General features: G+C 32.9%; 1 protein-coding gene across 5 annotated transcripts in view; it reads left to right on the forward strand.

The window, feature by feature from the left end:
- Supt3h (SPT3 homolog, SAGA and STAGA complex component) overlaps positions 1 to 24226 on the forward strand; it is a 478415-nt gene that overhangs the window by 331770 nt on the left and 122419 nt on the right. For all 5 annotated transcript variants that reach the window (XM_040282738.2, XM_040282740.2, XM_040282741.2 and 2 more), the window contains one exon: positions 6714 to 6853. In XM_040282738.2, the coding sequence (XP_040138672.1) occupies positions 6714 to 6853 (140 nt within the window). The remainder of the gene's footprint in view (positions 1 to 6713; positions 6854 to 24226) is intronic.

The raw sequence follows: 24226 nt of genomic DNA on the forward strand, positions 1-24226 counted from the left end.
TTGAGAGTTCAACATAATATTCTAAAAGCATTTCATACATGTGTGTCACTGAATAAATGATAGTTAATACCATGCTTTGAATACCTAGAAACTTAGACTAATAAGACTACTATTCAGTTTTGCTAATACCAGAATTTGATCTTATGTGCTCATTTTATTTATTTGAAATCATTCCTCTTAATCTTCATTTATAAGCTCCAATTTTGTGTATCTTTTAAAAAGTCCACTATTTTTTTTTAAAGTTGATATTGGCCAGGTGCAATGGTGCATGTCTTTAATTCCAGCTACTAAGGATGCTGAGGCAGGAGGATCATAAAGTCAAGCCCAGCCAGAGCAACTTAGGAAGATCCTGCCTCAAAATTTAAAAAAAATAATAATAATAAAATAAAAAAATTAAAGGCTAGGCAATATAGCTCAATGATAAAGTACCCCTGAGTTCAATCCCTAGTACCAAATATGAGAAATTTAAAAATTCTAAGACAGCCATCTATGAAGACGCAACAAACAACATCATACTTAGTGGTGAAACACTGGGTACTTTATTTCCTGAGATCCAGAATAAGACAAGGATGTCCACTTGTGCCACTTATATATAACATTGTGTAGGAGGTTTTAGCAAGGGTACTTAGGCATAAAAAGAACAAAGGACATATATATTGGAAAGGAATAAGTAAAATTATCTCTATTTATAGATTACATAGTCTTATATATAGAACATTCTTAAGAAACCTACTAAAAACTGTTAAAGCTAATAGACCAGCTTAGCAATTTTGTTTTGTTTCTGTTTTTGTTTGAAACTGGCAATTGAACCGAGGAATGCTTTACTACTGAGTTACCTTCCTAGCCCTTTTGATATTTTATTTTGAAATAGGGTCTCAAGTTGCCCATGGTGGCCTCAAACTCATGATCCTACTGCCTCAGTTTCCCAAGTAGCTGAGATATGGGAAACTCAGTGAGTTTTGATCATAGAAATATACAAATATCAAGCAGATTCTGATAAATTCGCAATGAACCCTCCAAATATGAAATTAAGAAAACAGTGCAGTTTGCAGTAGCATCAAAAAGAACAAAATATTTTGAAATGAATTTTACCAAACACCTCTAAGACTTCTACATTGAAAATTACAAAATATTGTTCAAAAAAAGAAGGACTAGATTAAAATAGGTATCCTGTTTTTATTGATTGGAATACTTATATTGTTAAGGTGGTAGTACTCCTCAACTTGATCTATGGATTCCACCTGCTTTTGGTAGAAATGAGCAAATTGATTTTATCATTCACATGAAACTTTCCGATTCTGGCATAAAATGACCCATTTTCTAGGATATTCAGAACTCAAAATAGGTAAAACAATCTTGACAAAGAACAAAGTCAGAGGATTCATGCTTAGTGATTTCAGCTCCTACAAGAATCAAGACAGAATGGTACTGACAAGAGGATAGACATATTGATCATAAATGAATAACCATTTGGAATAAATTGAAATTGAGAAACCAGAAAAAGCCTTCACATTTAGGGTCAATTGATTTTGACAAGGGCTTCAAATTAATTTAATGGGGGGGGAAATAATCATTTCAACAAATGGTGCTAGAACAACTGGATATCTACGTACAAGAAAAAAAAATTGACTGGTTCCTAACAAAGTATACAAAGGCTAACTTACATCATGGAACTAAATGTAGGAACTCAGAATAACAAATTCTTAAAAGGAAATTTTGACTATTCCACAAATAATACTCTTTTCATAAAAAGCCAAGAGTTCAGAGAGAGGAAGAAAGGATGAGGCAAACATTTTTCACAGGTCTGTTGGTGGGGAGTGAAAAGAGGCAAAATGAAAGTGTTCTGAAAGTCTTGTACTGAATTGTGGGTAAGACTAGGAAAAAAAATTATTGGGGAAATGTTACCTCTTGTTAGAAGTATACTTGATAATTCATTTAAATAATAGTTTGAACTATATTGTTTAAATATGTTCAAGTAATGGATCTAAGTAGAAGAAAGGGAGGTCAACATTATGAAAATGGAAAAATAGAAGGTAACCATGAAGAAAATGGAGAATTTTTTACAATTTTAAATTAACATAAGAAAATGGAAAGATTAGCAACATAACCAAACCAGTAAAAATAAAGGAAAAGGAGGAAAAAAATGTAAGATAAAGGATAAACATGAAGTAAGAGAAAATAATAAAAATCAGTTGTACATTGGTCATCACATTAAATGTAAATGGATTGAATTCTTCAATTACTAGACAAATTGCAAACAACAGCAAAAAAAATGGGAAGCTCAAAGTTGTAAATAATGAAATGAACAAATATTAGCAGGAGGGACAATATTAACATGCAAGGTAAAATTCAATATTAAAAGCTCCAAAAGGATAAGGAAGAATATTATATAATTGTAGAAGACACAAATTTTGGAATAGTAGACCTTAACAATAAATTAGCAAACTATCAACATATGCTTACCTCCCTTGTTAAATTGACCTCTACAATGAAAACTAAAGAAAACTAAACAAAGGAACTGAAGAACACGTTAAAAGTTGAAAATATCTCCCATATTCTTGGATAGGCAGAATTAATTTTGTCAAAATGGCCATACTACCAAAAGCTCTGTACAGATTTAATGCAATTCCTATCAAAATTCCAATGATGGTATTCATAGAAATAGAAAAATCATTCATGAAATTCATTTTGAAAAAAAAGAGGCCCAGGATAGCAAGAAAAGTGAAGCAGGAGACACCACAATACCAGAACTTAAATTATGCTACAGAGCTGTAGTCACAAAAACAGCATGGTATTGGCACCAAAACAGACATGAAGCCCAGTGGTACAGAAAAGAAGACACAGAGACAATCCACATACAGTGATTTCATACTAGACAAAGGGGCCATAAACAAATGTTTGAGAAAAGATAGCCTCTTCAACAAATGGTGCTAGGGAAACCGGAAACCCATATGTATCAAAATGAAATTAAACTCCTATCTCTCACCCCATGCAAAATTCAACTGAAAGTGGATCAAGGACCATTAGACCAGAGACCCTGCACCTACTGGAAGAAAAAGTAGGCCGAACTCTCCATCATGTTGGCTTAAGAACCAAATTCCTCAACAAGACTCCTAAAGCACAGGAAGTAAAATCAAGAATCAATAAATGGGATGGTATCAAACTAAAAAGTTTCTTCCAGCAAAGGAAACAATCAAGAAGGTGAAGAGAGAGCGTACAGAATGGGAGAAAATCTTTGCCACCTGCACCTCAGATAGGGCATTAATCTCCAGGATATATAAAGAACTCAAAGAACTTAGCACCAGAAAACCAACCAACCAACCACGAATAACCCAATCAATAAATGGGCAAAGGAACTGCACAGGCACTTCACAGAAGAAGAAATACGACTGGTCAACAAATATACGAAAAAATGTTCCACATCACTAGCAATTAAGAGAACTGCAAATTAAAACTGCTCTGAGATTCTATCTCAACTCTAGTCACAATGGCAAGTTTCAAGTACACAAGTAATAATATTTGGTGGCAAGGATGTAGGGGAAAAGGCTCACTCATACATCACTGGTGGGACTGCAAATTGGTGCCACCACTCTGCAAAGCAGTATGGAGATTCCTCAGAAAACCTGGAATGGAACCACCAATTCACAAATGGAACTCACTCACTCACCCAGTTATCCCACTCCTTGGTATACCCGCAGGATTTAAAATCAGCATATCATAGTGACATAGCCACATCAATGTTTATAGCAGCTCAATTCACTAAGCTATGGAACCAACCTAGGTGCCTTTTGACAGATGAATGGATAAAGAAAATGTAGTGCCTATACACAAGGGAATAATATTCAGCCATAAAGAACAATGAAATTATGGCATTTGCTGGTAAATGGATGGTACTTGAGACTATCATGCTATGTGAAATAAGCCAATGCCAAAAAAAACAAAGGCGGAATACTCTCTAATATGCAGATGCTAACACAGGATAAGGGGGCAGGTGAAGAAAAGAAATTCATTGGATTAGACAAAGGGGAATGAAGGGAAGGGAGGGAGAATGGCAATAGGAAGATGGTAGAATTAGTTGGATATAACTTTCCAATGTTCACATATGCATAAGAGCAATGTAACTCTACATTATGTACAACCACCAGAATGGGAAGTTATACTGCATGTATGTATAATATGTCAAAATATACTCTACTATTATTTTTATCTAAAAAGAACAAATTAAAAACAAAATAGATACGCTTATAACTTTTATTACTCTGGAATGTCTGCATTATTTTTTCCAAAATGTTCACAGAACATTTACAAAAATTCTTTGTCAATTGACCACAAAGATTACCTTTACAAATTAAGAGTAGATCTTTGATAGGAATCAATTCACTGATGTTAATTCAATACAATTCTAAAAAATAATAAAATCCCCAAATCTTAACTACTTGGAAATTAAGAAATGTATTTCTAAGTAATATTAGGACAAAGACAAGTATTTTACAAAGCAATAAATAGCAAAATGCTTTGTACAACCATCTGTAGGACTTAATGAGAGCAATCCGAGAGTTGAAATAGGGGGAAATTTGTCAATTTTGACTATCAAAACTAATAAAATTAGGAACAAACACAACAAGAAGGGAAAATGTAATTGAAGGGCATTAAATATGTCAGTTTACCCTAAATTAAGTTTTAAAAAGTTTTTTCCCAGAATTATGTAAAAATATACTTAGGTTTCTATGGGGGAAATAAATGTTCCTATGTAGCTAGGGATTGCATAAAGTAGAAGAATAAGAGTGTATATAAAGGGTTGCGGTTGAGGCTCAGTAGTAGAGTGTTTGCCTAGCAGATGTGAGGCACTGGGTTTGATCCTCAGCACCACATAAAAATAAATAAATAAATAAATGTATTGTGTCCATCTACAACTAAAAATCTATATACATTAAAAGATATTTTTAAAAATGTATATAAAGCCTGTGGTGTCACTGAAGACTAAACATAAAGATGAATGAAACAAAGTAAAAAGAACCTAAGATATATAAGAATTATAAGATGTGGCAAAAGTTTTCTAAAATATAAAAATGTATATGAATGGTACTGTACCAGTGATATTGACTGCTAGGTAGAAAATAAAAGTGAACCTACGATATTACCATACACCAATAGATTACAGATGGATTAAAGATGAAATCAGAGAAAAACAAGACTTAAATCTGAAAAGAAAACTTAGAACTTTACATATACAGTATATAGGTGTGGAGAAAAGTCATCTTAAATAAAAGATGATATGTGACCATGTATAAATGTTAAAACTCTTCTATTGCCAAAGATGCCCCCAGATCCATAGAAAAATGAAGGGGTATTTTTCACTCACTCACATTGTAAAAGGAAAATATAAATGAGCCCTTTTAAATTAGCAAAGAAAAGACCAAAACAGTTGAAAGTGAACAGGGATTAAAAATAGAGAGTAAATAGGGGCTGGGATAAAGCTTCATACAAAAGGCCCTGGGTTCAATTCCCAGCACCAAAGAGAGAGAGAGAGAGAGAGAGAGAGAGAGAGAGAGAGAGAAAGAATATAAAGGCTTATTCAGATAACTGAGAAAAATGAGGAAATAAATAAATTGATTGGTAATTAGGGAAAGTAAATTTTACTTTTCCCATGGCAAAAATCTAAAACAAAATGTGTGCCTGTCAACAGGATTGGTTGAAAAGCTTTGGTGTATATATACCATAAAATATAGTGCAGACCTTTTAAAGGAATCTGAGCTATACCAGTAGGCTTGGAGGGAGTTTTCTCTCCCATCAACTAAGAAACATGAACAGAACCCTTTTCTAAAAAGAAAATGTAAATAAAAGGCCTCTAAATGAATGTGTTTATATGAGTGTAGGAGCAGGGAAAAACATGGATGGGTGAAAACTGTATGGTTAATGTGGGTCATATCTATCTGGAATTTGAGATTGGCTGATAAAAGGGAAGAAGTGGGGACATTGAATTAAAGAAAAACCACTTGAAGAGGCAACATTTCACTTATGGATATTTATATAACTTTTGAAAATAAAGTTTTTAACAAAAATGATAAAAGTGAAGAAAAATGATTTATGGACCTAAGATAATAAAGTGAATTCTCATATCTATATAGCTATTAAAACACATTTCATCCATGAACTTTACCTTGTCAAATTGTTCAAATATCTCATAATTATGCTTTTTAATAAGTTTTTTTATTATTCATTTATTATTTATTTTGCTGTTATCTTTGTTGCATAAAAGTTTATGTTAATTCTCCTTTTATTATCAGATGCTATCCTACTCTATCTCATTTAGTGCTGTTGGTCATGACTACATTTTATAACAAAATGTTACTAGTGACTGTGTTTATCTCATATATTCTTACTTTTCACTTTTTTCTATTATTTGTTTCACAAGTATCAACTATAAATAGTATATAACAGTATTTTTTTCGAATCTTTAAAAAGTAATCATATAACCCTTTCACACTTACTATAGTAATTAATAACTTGATTTTATTCTTTTGATCTGATTGTGATGTATAGATGATTTAATTCTATATGACTTCCACATTTATTTTGGATACAAGAATTCTCCTTTCAAAGATAGTTGTGAGAGAATTCCAATTCTCAATTTTATGTATTTAATAAATGCAATGGTTGTTGCAGACAAACTTACTGAGACTATTTTTCTTTCTTCTGTGATATTCATGAAGATAAACTAAGTGGCAACAGTAACACAAACAAAAGACAAAAAATTGCTCAGGACTTTCTCAACTCTATTGACCAGACAGGAGAACTTCTGGCAATGTTTGAAGATGATGAAATTGATGAAGTTAAACAAGAAAGAATGGAGGTATAGTACATGCTTCTCTTTTTACAGTAATGTAACAATCATCATGGTGCTTGTATATTTGGTTCTTGTATTCTTCAGCTGTTTTCTGAAATCCCCAAATCAATTGTTTTATGTCTCATGGCAGCAGTATACAGAGGAGTAAGGTCTGGAGAAAGATTCAGACATTGCCTTTACAGTTGAGTTCAGGAAATAGCTTAGTGTTTCTCTGTTTCTTTAAAAGTGAGTAGGTTTCCTAATCTGGATCTGACATTTGTTGGGTTTTATTTCATTAAAACTTGTATATAATTAATCATTTACTTATTTTTTCTTATAAATTATCTAGTTGTATTTGGGGCAGAGGTAATTTTTACTGCTTTTGTTTTGGCCTGTAGCGTGCAGAGATGTTTTTTAGACTGTTTCTAATAGGCTGTGGTCAGCCTCATCAGTTAAGATAGTATCTAAAGCAATTGCATGTTTTATATCACTGAAACACAAAGTTAGTGACATATATTTGGATTCCATAGATTTATTATAACAATGAAGAAGAAAACATATGTCTTCTACTTATTTTAGTTATCTATAAATAAAATTGGTTCTTTAAATATACTTCAATAAAATTAAGAGTAATAATTTTGTCTGCATGCCTTCCAAACTGCAAGGCAGTGGTCTTATATTCTTATTATAATACTTTTACATGTAAGACATCCCAGTTTTTCTCTTTTCTTTAAATTGGGCAAGAGAGGTAATTCCAGAATTCCAAAAGATGTTGCTAAATGTCTACATTATCATACACTTTATCTACACATGCTAAAAATATATTATTTCATGTTAAATTCTGGAGGAAGTCCAATAGACATAATGCTTTATATACTGTAACAACCTTCTTTAAGGAATTAGTATGCTTAGATCATGAACTGTGATCTAAAGGCAATGTTCTTTTAGGTATCAATTACTTTAGAAATGTGTGGTTATCTTGGTTTGGGGCAACTGCAAATGGTTTTAGTTCAACTTTGCCTTGGGCCAAAAACATGCTAAGTTGTCCAAAACAGATGATAAACATGCATTTCTGGTGTCATTATGGCCTAAACAGGATATGATTGTTTAGTGACATGGTTTTGTTTATGATGTATTATGTAGAGAGAAAATCTTGTTTATGCTTTATTTTTAAAATATTTTATATTATAAAAATAGACATTAAAAGTCATTAAGGAAAGGGTCTACATAAAACAATTAAAACGGAACAAGTAGCTTTTCAAGTTTGATGTGAAAATTTTAGCTAATCAAGCTTGTTGCCCAGAAGGGGATTCCACAATCAATGAGGAAGAGAAAAAATGGAGCATTTTGTAACTCTGAGCTCATGCTTGGAAAATCAAGTCAGTAAGGTACTAGTTAAAATCAATAAAATATTTGGAATTTAAGAGTAGAAAAATCTTGAGCACTTACATAGTCTGTATACCACTTCCCTATGTTATATTGGATAATAAAACATCAATAGTTAATAAAAATAGTGAAATTCTGCTTCATCTATAAGCAAGAGATTAACAGCTTAAGTTTTTATAACTAAAATCTTCTGTAACTCAGACAATAAAAAATAGTTTTGATATTCTACTCATCCATATAACAGAGTGCATCTGAATAAAATGTGATGGACTTGTAGACATAACTGTAGACAGTAGAAAGTGGAACTGTTAAGAGCAGAGGCCTTGCCTGCTTCTAATTTGACAAGTTACAGTTTCAAGAGTAAACCACAACTGTGGCAGTCCATCTGAAACCACTTTGGACTCACAGACTACAATCTCTTGCTTTTAAAGTGCAGTAGAATAATCATTCTTGGCATCATTGAGTGATTTGATTTTTCTCTAAGTATCACTTGGAGTCACAAAAACTATTTACTGTCTTCTCCTCTAGAATGTATGAAAATGGTATATTCCTACCAACCATGCCTACTTTGTGTTCTTTTTGTTGTTCATGATGATGTTTCATTAGTTTATTTAAATTAATTTAAGAGAGAGAAACTTTTATAGACATAAAATCTCACTTGGGACTCCAGTTTTGTCCCAAAACATTGAGCAAGCATACAGCAAACAGAATGGCTTATTTGCTATGGTTTTCAGCTGATATGTGTGTGCCTGCCTTTGTGTTTCACTCCTAATGTACTTCATTACTATTAAGTACTATGTGACATGAAATATGAAAAATGTCTAACTTTTACATCCTTTTACCTTGCTAGTTCTTCATCAAGATAGCTAATTAATTCCTACCTTGTTCATTGGCCTCCAGCACCAAATTTCTTAACACTTGGGTATATCTTTAGTAGAGATACATAAATATGATCTTTGAAGAGCCTCTCAGATTATCAAATAAAATTTAAAAATGTTCAGAGTCGTTTTTAGTATCTTTGAAAGATTGAGAAGTATAAGCTGGAAAATGGTAATCATAATAATAAATAAAAATACAGCTCTCTTCCAGCTACCCCTCATTATACCTATTCCCCTCCTAAATGAGGCAGGTGTGCTCTGACGTTGATAATGTTTTGTTATTTCATTTTTTAAATTCTAATCAAGTAAATGGACTTGGTGTAAACCAGAAGCTTAGAAAAAAGGGAGAAGTATTGTCATTCACAGAACATTTCTACCTAAGACGCTGCTACTCTGTTTACGGAGGAACCTGAGAAACTCAGGTTTACCATTGGCAAAGTAAATTATCTAGCTACTGAGTTCGCAGAGGGCATGTAAACAGTGGACACTTTAAAAACTTAAGTAAACTGTGCCTTCACTCCTGTCTTCAAATTGATTATGAGTATTAGAGAGCAAGAATTATAACTTACTAGAGAAAGTGGTCTTTAAACAGGTTAGGGTGCAGAAATTCCTGTGTCTATTTATGTTAAGTCAGTGGCTTCATAATTTAATCTGGAAAGAAAGCAGAAAGGTGGAAATAAAATTCAAGGCAGCTTTTTTAAAAATAAATAAATAAATAAACCCAGGGGAGCTCTATCACTGAGTTATATCCCCAACTCCTCCTTATTTTATTTTTAATTTTAAGACAGGGTCTCTAAGTTGCTGAGACTGGCTTCAAATTTGCAGTCCTCCTGCCTCAGCATCCCAAGTAAGTGGGATTACAGTCATGTGTCACTGTACCAGACCTAAAAGTTTTTGTTTTTTTAATAACCTTAAAATTGAGTAGTATTCTTGATGGCTATTTGAATTTGCTTAACCTGAAATGAAATGGCTATCAATTTTTAAAACAAGCGTCTCACCAAGCTTGAATGATAAGAGAAATTGGGCATATTGTTCAACTGTACCTCAAGTATTATGAGGTTGTGATCCTTAGGGATTTTCTGTCCCAAGCTTTTGAGATTTTAACAGGTAAATGAACTAGAAAACACATCAAAGAGCCAGGAGGAGTAAATGACTATGAAAGTTCTCTATCTTCTTCTATTTTTCAAGTGTCTCCTTTCTTTTAGTCCCTATTTCTACCTGTGATGATATTTATTAATTATGAAGGAAAGGAAAATAAAATGCTTTTAAAATCAAAGAGTCCAAATATACCTTAAATAAGAATAACACAAAAGAAAAAACACTAATATCAGTTTAGATAATTTTTAACAGATTGATTTAAAACCTGAAACTCAAAAAATGTTAATAATTTAAATGTATGTGGCATTAAGAAATTAAGATAGGGTTGAGGTTGTAGCTCAATGCTAGAGTACTTGCTCAGCATGTATAAGACCCTTGGTTCAATTCCTAGCACTGGAAAGAAACAAGAGAAAGAAGAAAGAGAAAGAAATAAGAAAGAGCCAGGCACAATGGTACATGCCTGTAATCTCAGTGGCTTGGAAGGCTGAGGCAGGAGGATCTTGAGTTCAAAACCAGCCTCTGCAAAAGCAAGGTGCTAAGCAACTCAGTGAAACCCTGTCTCTAAATAAAATATAAAATAGGGAAGGGTATGTGACTCAGTGGTCAAGTGCCCCTGAGTTCAATAGATGGTACCCCCACCCCCCAAAAAAAGGAAGTAGAAAGACTAGGAAGATGTATGTAGTTTATATATATATATATATATATATATATATACACACACACACACACACACACACACACACACACACACACAGAGTTTTATATAAATATATACACCTATGTCTATATAGATAAAGCATATAGGAATGTAAATCATTCGACTAGATTTTTTTCCATATTTTTATTGGTGCATTATAGCTGTACATAATGCTGGGATTTGTTGTTACATATTAGTACATGCATACCCTATAAAGACCAGTTTATTTTTAAAGGTAAAAGAACAGTCAGAGATATGTCAGACAGCCCCAAATGCTAATGATAACAACATTAGTTTCAGTGAAAGAGAATTTAAAGAGAAAAGCTTTTAAATGGAATAAAGACAGTGATTTTATATTACCGAATGATGTGGCCTATATTGAAAATAAAGTAAATATAAATCCCAGAGCATTCAATATAACAAAAAAACTTTGGGTAGTTCAGAAAGGTCACAGAAATGCATTTGTGGTAGAGACTGGAACATACCATTCCTGATCTTTAACAGATTTATTCATGGGAAATAAGATTCAAATAAATATCTATCTGCTGAATATGTATAAATTTTATAAATAAGCAACAGTTTTAAAATCTTATTCAGGTAGCTCTAAAGAGTCCCTGAGGAGTAGGTGGCCCCTACCTAACCCCCACATCTTCTTTAGTCATCATTCTACAGTTTAATGTAATGCCTCTTCATCTCGTCAGTGAGGAAACTGTTTGTCTACTGTTTTAATTGATAAACTATTCATCTGTCCATAAGAAGAGTCAACAAAGGATATGATTCATCAAAAGAGCATATTGCCATGTCTGGTTATTTTAAGGGTAATTTTTGTTCAAATGATTTTAAAAGTACTTTATGAAATTATTATTCAGGAAATGCTAATAGAAGCACCTCAAGGACTTTATATTTCTAGCTATACAGGGCAGCATTAATGTAACTTACTATGATTTTCTGACCTAGAAGCTACAAAAATGGTAGTATTATTTAGTTGTAGAAGAACTCAAAATTTTACATATAAGATGTAGCTCTGATTTCTATTTGTGACTTTGTATATGCTATCAAATTATATTTTATCCATATCCTCTTATAGTAAAGGTAAATACAAATCACAGGAGGAATAAAAATAATGAGCATAAGATAACTGCTTGCAATTAGCAAAATTCATTTTTGCCTATAAAATCATGAAGAATAAGAGGATTGGGCACATACTATTAGTAGAAATGTAGGGTGGTAAAATACAAAGTATTTCATCTGATACCACATAAAAAAAGATCACTAGGGATAAGTATGAACCATTATGCTAATGAATTTGAAAACTTGAAAGAAATGGTTGAATTTCTGAACACATTTGATTTAACCAGAATTGAATTGTGAGTTCAATAATGTTTGTCTAAATTTCCCTTGGAGAACACACTTTCAGTGTTTATTGACATGAAAAATAAAGTAGAGAACATTTTCAGGTTTTTGTTTTGTTTTGTTTTGTTTTGTTTTGTTTTTAGCATTTTCTAATTCTTACCCAGGTCTTTGCCAATACCATTGATCTGACAGGTGGTTGTCAAGGATCTTTTAGGATTTTCTTTTCTATGTGAACTAAGTTAAAGTTATTCTTTGTTTGGTACATCCATGCATTGTGTGAAAGTAGAAGTGGTTGTAGGATTTTTGTTTATTTTATTTATTTGTTTTTAATTATTCTCTAGTATTTCTGAATATATAATCTCACATTATTGCTTTCTGTGGGAAAATGTTACAACAAGATAATTCAGATGACTGCCATCTTTATGATAAATTTTAGTATTACTACCATTTGTCTTTTACCTTCAGAGTTATTCAAAATTCATTACCATTAGTTTTGGGGTGAGATTTAAAAGAATTTTTTTTCCCTCCATGACCCTCTCCTAAGTCTGCTGTGGAGCAAAATACATGTTGGTAGCATTGAAACTTTACTCAGAAATCCAGTTTTTCCTCATCTAAATCAGAACATATGATCTGACATCCACAGGTATCCTTTGTTATTGAGAAGGAATATTTTATTTATTTTTTTTTCCTGCTTAATTATTTTTTTTTTATTGGTTGTTCAAAACATTACAGAGCTCAAGACATATCATCTTTCATACATTCGACTCAATTGGGTTTTGAACTCCCCAAATACATAATACAGACTCACTTCTGTTACATACTCACATTTTTACATAATGGCATATTAGTGACTGTTGTATTCTGCTACCTTTCCTATCCCCTACTATCCCCCCTCCCCTCCCCTCCCCTCCCAACATCCCTCTCTACCTCCTCTGCTGTTGTTCAATTCTCTCCCCTTTTTTTCCCCCCACCCCCTTGCCCCTCATAACCTCTTATTATTTTGTGTATCACTGAAGGTCTCCTACCATTTCCATATGTTTTCCCTTCTCTCTTCCTTTCTCTCCCCCCATTCGTCTTAGTTTACTGTTAGTCTTTGGTAGTAAAATGTAGGAACAATGATTACTGTTCACTTCCACCTTTCCCACATCAAGGGGTAAAGATAGATATCAGCACTACTAACTATAAACATTATTGTCCACCAGTGATAATACATGTTGTGCAGGCCTTTGTGGGGCTGCTGTTTATTCTTGCACAAATGGATTTGATGAACACATACTGATTAAACTGTTCACTTAAGTTTTTATAGAACCAATCAATATTTTGTCTCAAGTAATTTCAGTTTGTTCTTTTTAAAATGAAATCCTTTCTTTTAGGATACATTTCAAGGGTTTTCTTAGACATCCAGCTTGTTTATAAAACACCTTGGCAGAGAAGAGTTTTAAAATATCATTGAATTTAAGAATACCACAGGATTTACCACTAATTTACATTTAATGTTTATAGTTCTCAAATTGTGGTTGTTGTAATAACCAAACTATTTTTGCCTTGAATATTTTGTGGATTATATTTCCCTATTCTTTCTCCTTCACCCACATTCTCCACAGTAGGTGGGCAGATTGTTGTTTTATAGTCTGGTTTTTATTTATGTTTATTGGTTTAATCTCAACAAGTTAGTGTTTCTAAATCTGAAAATAAGTGTATTCTGTGTCAAGAGTTTTGTCTTTTTAATGCTTCAGTTTATTTAGTGAAATTAACAGATCATTGCTTCTTTAAATAATTTCTCTCTGCTCTCTTCTTTGCATCTATGGTAAGGAGCTACCATTAGTTTACTTATTGTTGTCCCTACCTTCTGATAAATTGTACGAACAAGGCTCTTCAGTATAACTAGATGTATTTCAATGTCATTGTATTCTTCACTTAGAATTAAGAATTTTGGATTATATCATAAATATTTAGTTAATCACAATTACACAATCATGAACTTTTCATAGCATCAGTTCAAAAAAAGTCTGATCAGATCTTGCCAGGATACTGCTTTTCATGGCTCTCTTTTTTTCTACAAGAGTCTTTTCATCCTCATCTCCCATCCTCCCAGCACCCCCACTTTTTATGTGTATGTACTGTACCTGCACACACACATACACTCACAAACACTAACGAAGGAACTCTCTTAAACTTGCGTTTTCCTAAATAAGACATTTGCTTTGTTTTCTTTTCTTGGACTGTTCTTCATCTTATAATACCTCAGTTCAGATATTTCAGTATATGATAAATTATGATGTAATTAGTTATGTTTGTTTACTTTAACTTCCTCAATAAGTTCCTTGAGGGCATGCACTTATTTAGTTTCATCTCTTTTACACTTAGCATAGTACCTCAAACATTATAAATTTTCAGGAAATGTTTGTCCATATACAATGAATAAAGTAGATGTAATTTTACGCTGGAAGTGTGACTATAACTGTTTTTCTACTTAAAAAATGCAATTTCTAAGTATATAAAATCAGTTACTTCTTCTGACTCACGTAAGATTATAAAAAGATGTAACCATATAATTATTTTTAGTTATGTGCCTTTTCAACACCAGGATTTCTTTGGCAAATCTTTTATTGGTGCTTTTCAGTTGCTAAAGGTTTTCATTGCTTGCATAAATTCCTGTTCAAGTTTTAGCAGTAACTTCGTATTCTAGCTATAGAAGTTATCCTAACTGCACTGCTGAGTAACTAGTGATAAACATTAACAATTTGGGCATTTCATCTTACTAAATCTTACTTTCAAACGTATTACCTTGAAGAAAGGACTTCTACACTTTGTAGAATTTCTGCACCTCAAAGAATAGAAAACAATCATTATTAATAACAAATTAATTTTCCTGCTTTCAGGAGGCAAATGGAGAAACTGAAAATACAAAAATGACCACATTTTAGGAAAACACTTTAGAAAAATTCAGAAATACTGGGTGATTGTTTTTATTTTGAAAGAATGCTTTATTACATAAAAACTCTACCATTGTATTTTAAATAACTTAAATAATTAAAAATACAACTTTATTTCCCAAAATGTAGCACATACACAAATATCTGCCAAGAATGCTACTGTATCCCTTACGGTATCTGTAAAAATTATCCAAGCATGGGGCAACAAAAGAAGGGGAGGGAGAGAACTGGGGTTGACAGATGAAGAATTGAAGCCCTTTTTTCTAGGAGTAGCTCTGTGTGAAGTTTCAATTATCCATCTATCTGGAAATGAAATCAAGACAATAGTACTATTTAAATACCATAGTATCAGAAAGAATAGAATCTTTTTTTCAGAGTTTGTAACACTTATTTTATTTGATCATCTCTTTAATTAATTTTGATTTTAGCAATCTCTTTGTCTTTCAAAGAAATGTCTGAAATTCTTTTTTTATTAGTTGTGCATGACAGTCCAATGATCTTGACATATCATACATTTGAATCAAATGGGGTATAATTTCTCATTTTTCCAAGTGTACAGGTTGCAGAATCGCATTGGTTATACAGACACATATATACATACAGCAATACTAGTGTCTATTCTGCTGCCCTTCATGTCCCCATTCACCTCCCCTCCCCTCCCCTCCCATCACTTCTCTCTACCCAATCTAATGTGACACATTTCTTTTTTTTCTCCCTCACATCATCATACATGTATTTTGTATAATGATGAAGATAAGTTTATTCAAGGAGATTAAAGAAATCGAAGAGGCATATAAATGGAAAAATAACCTGTGTTCGTGGATTAGAGGAATTAAAATGTCCATGCAACCTAAAGCAATCTACAGATCCATTGGTGTCTCTAACAAAAATCCTAATGGCACTTTTTGAAGAAACAGAAAAGCACAGTTCTAAAATTCATATGGAAATCACAAAGGACCAAATAGTCATCATCTTATGAAAGAGAACAAAATTGAAGGCATCCTATTTCCTGATTTTAAATTGTATTACAAAGTTATCGTAAGCAAAAAAATTTGGGAATTGACATAAAAAATACATATATAGGGGCTGGGGTTGTGGCTCAGCAGTAGAGTGCTTGTCTGGCATGTGTGAGGTGCTGTGTTCGATCCTTAGCACCACATAAAAATAATAAAAAGTAAAATAAAGGTATGGTGTCCAACTACAACTAAAAAAATTTAAAAATACATACATAGACCAATGTAATAGAAAACTTAGAAATGAATCCATATATATGTAGTAATTAATCTTCAGCCAAGGCACCAAGAACACAAAATAGGAAGAGGATAGTCTGATCAATAAAAGGTTTTAGGAAAAATGAATGTCCACATGGAAGGGAGGGAGGGAAGAAAAGAAAGGAAAGGAAGGAAAGAAGGAAGAAAATTAGGAAGGAAAGAAATTAGATCTTTTTCTTTTCTTTTTTATTTAATTTTTATATTTGGTACCAGGGATTGAACCCAGGAGTGCTTAATCATTGAGCCACATCCCCAGCTCTTAAGTTGCTGAGACTTTCTTTGAATTTGCAGTACTTCTGCCTCAGCCTCCTGAGTCACTGGGATTATAGGTATGCACCACTATACCTGGCAGATCCTTTTCTTTTAAAAAAAATATTTAATTGATTTTTTTTAAATAAATGACATGGGATAGGGAGTGGGAGCATGGGAGGAATAGACGAACTCTAGATAGGGCAGAAGGGTTGGGGGGGCAAGGAGGGGGCATGGGGTTATTAATGATGGTAGAATGTGGTGATCATTATTATCCAAAGTAGAGGTATGAAGACATTAATTGGTGTGAATATACTGTGTATACAACCAGAGATATGAAAAATTATGCTCTAATAAGAATTGTAATGCATTCTGCTGTCATATATAAATAAAAAATAAATTAATTTAAAAATAAAAATAAATATAATACATATCTAAATAAAAATAAATAAATAAATGACAGTGGAATGCATTACAATTCTTGTTACCCATATACAACACAATTTTTCATATCTCTGGTTATATATAAAGTATGTTCACAACAATTCCTGTCTTCATACATGTACTTTGGATAATGATGTCTATCACATTCCACCATCCTTGCTAACCCCCTGCCCCCTCCCTTCTTCTCCCACTCCTCTGCCCTATTTCGAGTTCTTCTATTCCTCCCATGCTCCCCCTCTGTACTCCACTATGAATCAGCCTCCTTATATCAGAAAAAACATTTGACATTTGTTTTTTTCAGGATTGGCTAACTTCACTTGTCATTAACTTCTCCAACACTATCCACTTACCTGCAAATGTCATGATTTTATTCTCTTTTATTGCTGAATAATATTTCAGATCATTTTCTTACACCACACAAAACTCAACTCAAAATGGATTAATGGATTAAAGATAAATAAAACACAAACTTTAAAACTGCTAGAAAGAAACATAAGTGAAAAAACTCATTGACATTGGCCTTGGCAATATTTTTTTGTATATCACATCAAGAGCTCAGGTAACTAAAGCAAATATTAACAAATTAAACTATATCAAACTAAGAAGCTCCTATACACTAAAGAAAACACTGAAACTGAAAGGCAATCTGTGGACTGGGAAAAAAATATTTATAAACCATACATCTGATAAAAGATTGATAGCCGAGGTATAGAAGACACTCACACAATGCAATAGCAAAAAAAAAATTTAAAAAAACAGCAAAAGATCCACAAATCTAATCATCATGGAAGTGGAAGTCATAACCACAATGAGATCACTCACACCTATCTGAAGGACTAGTATCAAATTGGTAACACATGTTGTATGTGTATGAATGTGTGCATATCTATGTGTGCATGTGTATAAAATATTGTTTAGCCTTTAAAAAAAGATATTATGCTAATGAAATAAGTTAGACAAAGAAAATTACTGAATGATCTTGTATATACACTCTAGACAAAGAATGATTGGTTGTCTTGGTGGCCCTGGACTTTATTTCTTTGAGATATCAGTCACCTCAAACTAATAAGATCTTCTACTAGTGTCTCATGGTATTAATATAAATCATTGCATCTACTTGTTTGGGACTTTAGTACTTTTTATACATGTCATGGCGATAGGTCAGTTGGGTGTTTAAAAAAAATTTGATTTTCTGAGGCAAGAGACATCTATAAGAAAATTTACAAATCATTTGTAGTACATTTTAATAATACTGAATTTCATCTTCCCCTTCCACATTGCAAAAACAAAATCAAAACCTGGAAAAAAGAATTCACATTTTGAAATGCTGGAAAATGTGTTTTGTTTAAATGTACCAAGAATTGTTCAATGTTTGTATGGGTTTGTAGAAATAGGAATCTCATATATAAGTTATATAGCTATCTGGAAGTACATAGGGCAACATCTATTAAACATGTTAAAAACAAAACTCCTCTCTACATGTTCTTTGATCCAGAAATTGCATTTCTAAGTATTGTCCTAAGGGAATAATTTTGGTTTAATAATGGAAATACTAAAGCTGTAAATTTTCCTCTTAATTTGCTTTTGATAAAACCTATAGATTTTTAAAATAAATTATATTCTACTTATTAAATAGTATTTTGTAAATTGCTCTTTTGAATTGCCATTTGACCTAAGTTACTTAGAATATTCTAAATATAGAGACATATATTTTACAAGTGATTGTTTAATTTTTTCTTCATTAAATATTTTAGTTGTTTTATTGTATGCAGACTATTAGATGTATTATTTTTAGCTGAAGAATTTGGTAGAATTTTTTGGTGGTTTCTTTGTGAATGTTCTATGAACAAGTTAGGGAAATTTTTACCTATTAGATCATCATTATTAATAGAGTTAACTGCCTTTTTAATCATTAGTCTCCAAACCTCCTTTTATGACAGATCCTCATTGGTTAGAATTTGAGAAACCACACTTATTCCTGCCCTCATAAAGCCACAATTCTAATTAAATCCAGTTCTTTTCTTATTACATGGCTATTATACATCTGTTTCCTGGGAACTGAACATGGTTGGAGAAATATCAGGCTGACTAGTTTTTACCTCAGATTTATAACTAAAAGCCTCAAATAGCCCTTACTGCTGCCCAGCAATCCTGGAACAGTCCCTAGTGCACTCATGCTTCAACCGTACTTAATGATTATTTAAATATTTCCTCTCTCATCAAATCTCTAGCACTTCTCCCCTTTCTGGTTCTGTGATTCCTTGTATCCTGTTTCACTGAGAAAAGAGAAGCAATCAGAAGAACTGTTCCAGAAGCTCCCAGCACAACACTGTTATGCCATATTGGTTAATGTTTAACAGCACAGAAAAATGCTGTAATTTCCCCTTTCTTAAAACCAAAAAAAAAGCTTCCAGCTACATCTTTTTGTTCTCCTTTAGTGTAAAACTCCTCAAATAGATTACATTGCTTGTCTCCAATTCTCTTTAGAGCCCACTTGTCTTACCCTTTCATCCCCAGGACTCTTTAGAAATTGCTCATGTTAAAGTCACTGGTAACCTCCATTGTTACCAAATACATTGATTATCTTCCACCTTATCTTTCTTCAACTATTAGCTCTCAGTGATTTGGAACCAGACAAATATGTGGCAGCTTCCAGACTTCTTTGTGCACTATTTTCCATTTCTTTTATTTCCCTTAGATCTCATATCAGAGTGATTCTGTCAGAGTTTTCCCCCAAGAATGTCCTTTGAAAGACACTGTAGTCTAATTTGTGTCCTAGCACCACCACCACCCCAAAATAATTTATTGAAGCCCTTGCTCCCAATGTAATGGTATTTGGAGATGGAGCCTTTGGAAGATAATAAAATTTGGATGAACTTACAAATGTAGGACTGTCGTGATGAGATTAGTAAATGTCCTTTTAAGATGAGGAAGAGACTCTAGAGCTTTCTCTGCCATGTAAGGACACAGTGAGAAGGCAGCTGTCTGCAAGCCAGGAAAAGAGCCTTTATCAGAGCCCAACTGTGCTGGCACCATGTGGTCAGACTTCTAGCCTCCACAACGGTGAGGAATAAATTTGTTATTTAAGTCATGCAGTCTTTGGTATTTTGTTATGACAGCCCTAGCAGACTGGGACAAAAGGAATATTTCCCATAACCCAAGCCTCTTGTGTCTTCACCCCACTATATTACTGTTCATGGCACTTGCCATCTTTGATCTTTTATGTATGCTTATTATACATATGTTTTAACCCACTAGAATGTAAGCTCCAGGAAACAAGAGTTTTGTCTGTTTTATTCACTGCAAACTCTCCTTTGCCCAGAACACTGTGTAACTATAGTAGGTCCTCAATAAATATTATATGAACAAATAGTAATAATGAAAGTATTTACAAACACCTGTAGATCATGGATATTTCATAATATGGAAAGCACTTATTTTCATACTACTTTTACCTTGAAGGTATATATACATGTTTCTTTAACCAGTGGTCATCACTGAAAAGTTCAGCAAATTGTAGTACTTGTCATTTAAACAGGGAAAACATTCATTTGTCTTTAATTCTTTATACACCTCTTCTTTGTTGGAGAAAACCTCTAAACTTTTTGGTAGTATAAAAAAATTTTGTGTTTACTCTATATTTGAATTCAAAGTATTGCAAAAACTCTGCTTCTGATGATATTTTCTCCCATGATGCAGACATCTCCTATTCCAAGTAAAATGCAGTGAATTATAATGTCCTGGCAATTAGCAGTAGTAGTACAGTCCTGTGTAGCACTTACTACATGTTGGATACTGTTCTAAACCCTCATCTATGTGTTATCTCGTGTATTCTTTCCCTCAGTCTACCTAGGAGGTAGTTTCTATTGCTGAACCCACTTTGCAGATGAGGACTCTGAAGTACAGAGATTAGATAACTTACCAAGGGTCATGACTATAATATGAAAAGCACTAGGAAGGAAATAGATGGTTGTATGTATTATGTGGAAAAGGAAAGTAGTTTTGTATTTTTTCCATTCTGGCTTTTATCTAGAAGAATTTCTTGAATTTAATGTCTTAGGGTTACTAGTCTCCCTGATTTCAATACTGATAAAGTCATTTTCCTTTATTTTTAAATGCATTTTTCCCTTTACCACTTCAGTTAATTTCTTAACAGAATCACATTTTTAAGGGTAGCATTTATCCAGGGCTGGGGTTGTGGCTCAGTGGTAGAGTACTCACCTAGCACATTCGAGGCACTGGGTTTGATCCTTAGCACCACATAAAAATAAATAGATAAAATAAAGGTATTGTGTCCAACTACAACTGAAAAAATACATTAAAAAAAGATAGCATTTATCATATTTGATTTACAAAAATGAAACCTCGTTATTGCAAGTCCACAGTTTCTTAACTTGATAAGGGATTATTGTGTCTTTCAGAATTCTTCAAAAACATATGAAGAGCCAAGGACATTCAGTTACTTACGTATTAGTAGGAATCATATTGCTCATCTCTTCAATATTAGCTGAGAGGGACCTCGAAGAATTTTGGTCACAAAGAATAGAGACAAAGTAGTTTTGAACCTTAAAGAAATTTGAAGTGTAGGGAACTTTAAATGACAAAATAGTAAATGAATTATTGTGGGAAAAAGAAAATTCTAGAAAAAGGTGCTGGGAAGTTGAAAAGTTTTCAAAAAATGGCATGAGAAGAAGTCAGAAGCCAACTTTATATTTTCAGAATCTTGCCTAATATTGGTCCTTGTGGAAAGAGAACAAAATTTTCAGAATTGTGGCCCTTCTTACACCTACATAAACTGAGTATAGTCCAAATGCATATAGGTTAAAGAGGTTTTTATAGATTACTTGGGGACTTGACAACCATTTAAGACAGTGTATATGTGGGAAAATACATTCTGAATTTAAAATAGACTTTTAGGATACAACATATTTGTGAATTTTAGGATTCTGTATTTTAGTTCTAAATATCATTTTTTGAGACAATAGATTTTTAGTTGAGACATGACTTCTTGTCATCTCTAAAATCTTTTTTTGTGTGTGTGGTGCTGGGAATTGAACCCAGGGCCTTATATGAGGCAAGCACTCTACCAACTGAGCTATATCCCTAGCCTGTCATCTCTAAAATCTTTTATCAAACTTGTTCTCTGTGGAAACAGAAAACTACTAGTATTAAAGATGAATATTAAGTAAAACTTGGCACTCTTTACAGGTTGCTTATCAGATTATTACAAAGAACTAATTATAAAGAACTTGACAAAGTACTGGTTACTTAAGAGAACAAGGTAAGTTATTTCAGGATACCCATATTTGTTGTGTTTCAATAGGAAAACAACTTGTGATTGATGTATGACTATATAAAGATCATGAATTCATATAGAGGCTAGGGATCATAAAGAGGTTACATATACATTTACATGTTATTTGATAGTTTGTTTTGAAAAATAGTTAAATTTTCATGAACACAAATTTCTTATGTTATAAGGATGGTATCTTCTTGTGTGTGGCCCTGGGGGTGGAACCCTAGGGTGCTTTACCATTGAGCTACATCCTCAACCCTTTTTATTTGTTATTTTGAGATAAGATCTCTCTCAGTTGCCAAGTCTAGCCTTGACCCTGCCTTAATCTCCTGAGTAGCTGGGATTGCAGATGAACCTGGTAGGATGTGTATCTTCTAAGCACTCTAAAGATGGAAATATAGCTGGCCCTCAGGAACAGATATAACAATGAAAGGAATTTTTTGTATGTTTCGGATCTCTGCTCTCATCCCAGTCTTGAATTTTTCTCAACATGTTGAACTATTACCTGAAGGACAACATACCATCAGCAGTTCCCCAGATACTTTCATCTCCAGAGAGAAGCAGGCCCAATTCTCTGCATTATCAATCTCAGATCTCAGGAAATGGTCTCCTTGGACCCAGTTTTTGTCAGGTGTCCAGGACTGGACCTGGCAGTGTAGCTGGAAGGCAGGGACTTGTTGTATCTCTTAAACATAGAGGATTTTAGGGCAAACTTACAGAGATGCAGGCAGCAAGAGTAGACAGTGCCTTAGATACTTACTCTGCTAGAACACCTGTCCATTCATCCACTTGACATTTGTAACACACACACACACACACACACACAGAATTATCTTGAAACTGACTATTCATGTTTTATATAAAAAATGTTTTTCATAATCTAAACCTCATTTTCCCTCCTTCTTTCCTTTGCTTTTTTTTTTCCTGCCCCTTCCAAGATGGGGTCTTGCTATGTTGCATAGGATGAAATTTATTTTTCTTTAAAAAGTTACAAGGGATATTTAAAGGAAAATGACTCATAGAGGAGTAAATATAGACTCCCCTTAAAGTTCACAGAATGACAGCGAGCAATTAAAATATGCTTCTAGTCAACTCTTTCTTTTAAAAAAGGTTTTCACCAAAACTATAAAACATTTCAATAAAAGTATTTCTTCAAATATGTTATTTTAAATACTATTTTACTTTAGCAAATATTTAAATACTATATTAGTTTCTCTGCATGTTAATTCTCTGCATGTTAATTCTACCTGTTTGCCAAGTGTGTTGAAATCACAGATTCATTTTTATTTGCCAGGTTAAATGTTTATTTTGTTTTCCCACATAATATATTCTTTAAAGTGTTACAAACACACCAAATCCTATTTCTTTTTAATAGGGACCTTGTAGGGCTCTTTTTTTTTTAATTCTTTGTTTCTTTGTTCAGTTTAAGGGATAGGATGTGCTTCTCTAAAGGAGTATATAAAGGCAAAAGCATACATGTTCTCTAAGACCTATTGCTTTGTTAGCTGTTAGAAAATAGAAATTTTAAAACATGTTCACTGAACTTAACATACATTTTTAAAGCCTCACTCTTATTTCCTTATAATCAGAATACCAAATACTTCTTATAGAGTTTCATCTTTTATCTAACAGGTCACTCTGAATAGATGAGTACAATAAAAAAGTATGAGGCTATGGTGATTTATAAATAACTGGCATTATTTGATATGGGTTTCTCTTTCCGTGCTTATGTGACTCAAACATCCATTTAAAACTGTATTTTCAAAGAACATTGATGTGCCTCTGAGCCCTA

This window comes from Ictidomys tridecemlineatus, chromosome 8, assembly GCF_052094955.1.
Source record: "Ictidomys tridecemlineatus isolate mIctTri1 chromosome 8, mIctTri1.hap1, whole genome shotgun sequence".
NCBI classification, from domain to species: Eukaryota; Metazoa; Chordata; class Mammalia; order Rodentia; family Sciuridae; genus Ictidomys; species Ictidomys tridecemlineatus.